The sequence below is a fragment of the Physella acuta genome, unplaced genomic scaffold, assembly GCF_028476545.2.
Source record: "Physella acuta isolate Inbredline_101_S28 unplaced genomic scaffold, ASM2847654v3 ptg002256l, whole genome shotgun sequence".
In the NCBI taxonomy this organism is placed as follows: domain Eukaryota; kingdom Metazoa; phylum Mollusca; class Gastropoda; family Physidae; genus Physella; species Physella acuta.
In genome coordinates, this window is record NW_026733755.1 from 93,466 (window position 1) to 95,565 (window position 2,100).

General features: G+C 47.1%; 1 protein-coding gene across 1 annotated transcript; it reads right to left on the minus strand.

The window, feature by feature from the left end:
• Nucleotides 1-1,136: 1,136 nt before the first annotated feature.
• Nucleotides 1,137-1,899, minus strand: LOC131932679 (small proline-rich protein 3-like; the record flags this gene model as incomplete). Its single annotated transcript, XM_059289615.1, has 1 exon — nt 1,137-1,899. A coding segment is annotated over one exon (763 nt), but the record flags the coding sequence as incomplete, so codon positions are not given.
• Nucleotides 1,900-2,100: the final 201 nt, after the last annotated feature.

Below are 2,100 nucleotides of genomic sequence, written 5' to 3' on the forward strand. Positions count from 1 at the left end.
GGGTTTGGTAACTTTGTAACCATGGCTGTAATGTGGGATTAAGCGGGGACTGGGTGGGGTATTGTAACTTTGAAACCATACCTGTAATGTGGGATTAAGCGGGGACTGGGTGGGGTATTGTAACTTTGAAACCATAGCTGTAATGTGGGATTAAGCGGGGACTTGGTGGGGTATGGTAACTTTGTAACCATGGCTGTAATGTGGGATTAAGCGGGGACTGGGTGGGTATGGTAACTTTGTAACCATGGCTGTAATGTGGGATTAAGCGGGGACTGGGTGGGGTATGGTAACTTTGTAACCATAGATGTAATGTGGGATTAAGCGGGGACTGGGTGGGGTGTGGTAACTTTCTAACCGACTCCTGGAGGGAGATTGTGTAAACAGTATACCTAGTTGTATTGGAAACAATTACCATAACAGTTTATATGTGACGTCCGTGATGCTGGTGTGTAAGGGTAGGACAGGATTGGATGTGTGGGTCACGTGATGGTATGTGTGGGTCACGTGAAGTGTGATGGGATGTATGGGTCACGTGATGGGTGATGGGATGTGTGGGTCACGTGATGGGTGATGGGATGCATGGGTCACGGGATATGTGATGCGATGTGTGGGTCACGTGATGGGTGATGGGATGTGTGGGTCACGTGATGGTATGTGTGGATCACGTGATGGGTGATGGGATGTGTGGGTCACGTGATGGGTGATGGGATGTATGGGTCACGTGATGGTATGTGTGGATCACGTGATGGGTGATGGGATGTATGGGTCACTTGATGGGTGATGGGTTGTGTGGGTCACTTGATGGGTGATGGGTTGTGTGGGTCACTTGATGGGTGATGGGATGTGTGGGTCACGTGATGGGTGATGGGTTGTGTGGGTCAAGTGATGGGTGATGGGATGTGTTGGTCACGTGATGGGTGATGAGATGTGTGGGTCACGTGATGGGTGATGGGATGTGTGGGTCACGTGATGGGTGATGGGATGTGTGGGTCACGTGATGGGTGAGCAGATGTATCGGTCACATGATGGGATCTATGGGTCACATAATGAAAGATGGGGGGATAAATACCATACCCTTGATACGTACTGGTATATTAGGATCACGTGATGGGTGGTAAGAGGATAAGTGCCAGCTATTAAGATATCCCCCGAATGTTGCCCTGAGATGGGATTTGTATGTTGCCCTGAGATGGGATTTGTATGTTGCCCTGAGATGGGATTTGTATGTTGCCCTGAGATGGGATTTGTATGTTGCCCTGAGATGGGATTTGTATGTTGCCCTGAGATGGGATTTGTATGTTGCCCTGAGATGGGATTTGTATGTTGCCCTGAGATGGGATTTGTATGTTGCCCTGAGATGGGATTTGTATGTTGCCCTGAGATGGGATTTGTATGTTGCCCTGAGATGGGATTTGTATGTTGCCCTGAGATGGGATTTGTATGTTGCCCTGAGATGGGATTTGTATGTTGCCCTGAGATGGGATTTGTATGTTGCCCTGAGATGGGATTTGCATGTTGCCCTGAGATGGGATTTGTATGTTGCCCTGAGATGGGATTTGTATGTTGCCCTGAGATGGGATTTGTATGTTGCCCTGAGATGGGATTTGTATGTTGCCCTGAGATGGGATTTGTATGTTGCCCTGAGATGGGATTTGTATGTTGCCCTGAGATGGGATTTGTATGTTGCCCTGAGATGGGATTTGTATGTTGCCCTGAGATGGGATTTGTATGTTGCCCTGAGATGGGATTTGTATGCTGTCCTGAGATGGGATTTGTATGCTGCCCTGAGATGGGATTTGTATGCTGCCCTGAGATGGGATTTGTATGCTGCCCTGAGATGGGATTTGTATGCTGCCCTGAGATGGGATTTGTATGCTGCCCTGAGATGGGATTTGTATGCTGCAGATAATATCAAAACGGAAAGAAGTTTTGTAAAGTAAGTCGAATTTTATCTAGCGACCACAAAATTTAACATCTGAATCGTCGAATTTCAACTTCCGTTAAAATGAGATATTAAACAAGTCAGTTTCCGTTCACCACAAAGTGTAAGATTTCATCTCCATTTTTTCAAAGACAGCACCAAGCCACTCTTGTTTTACA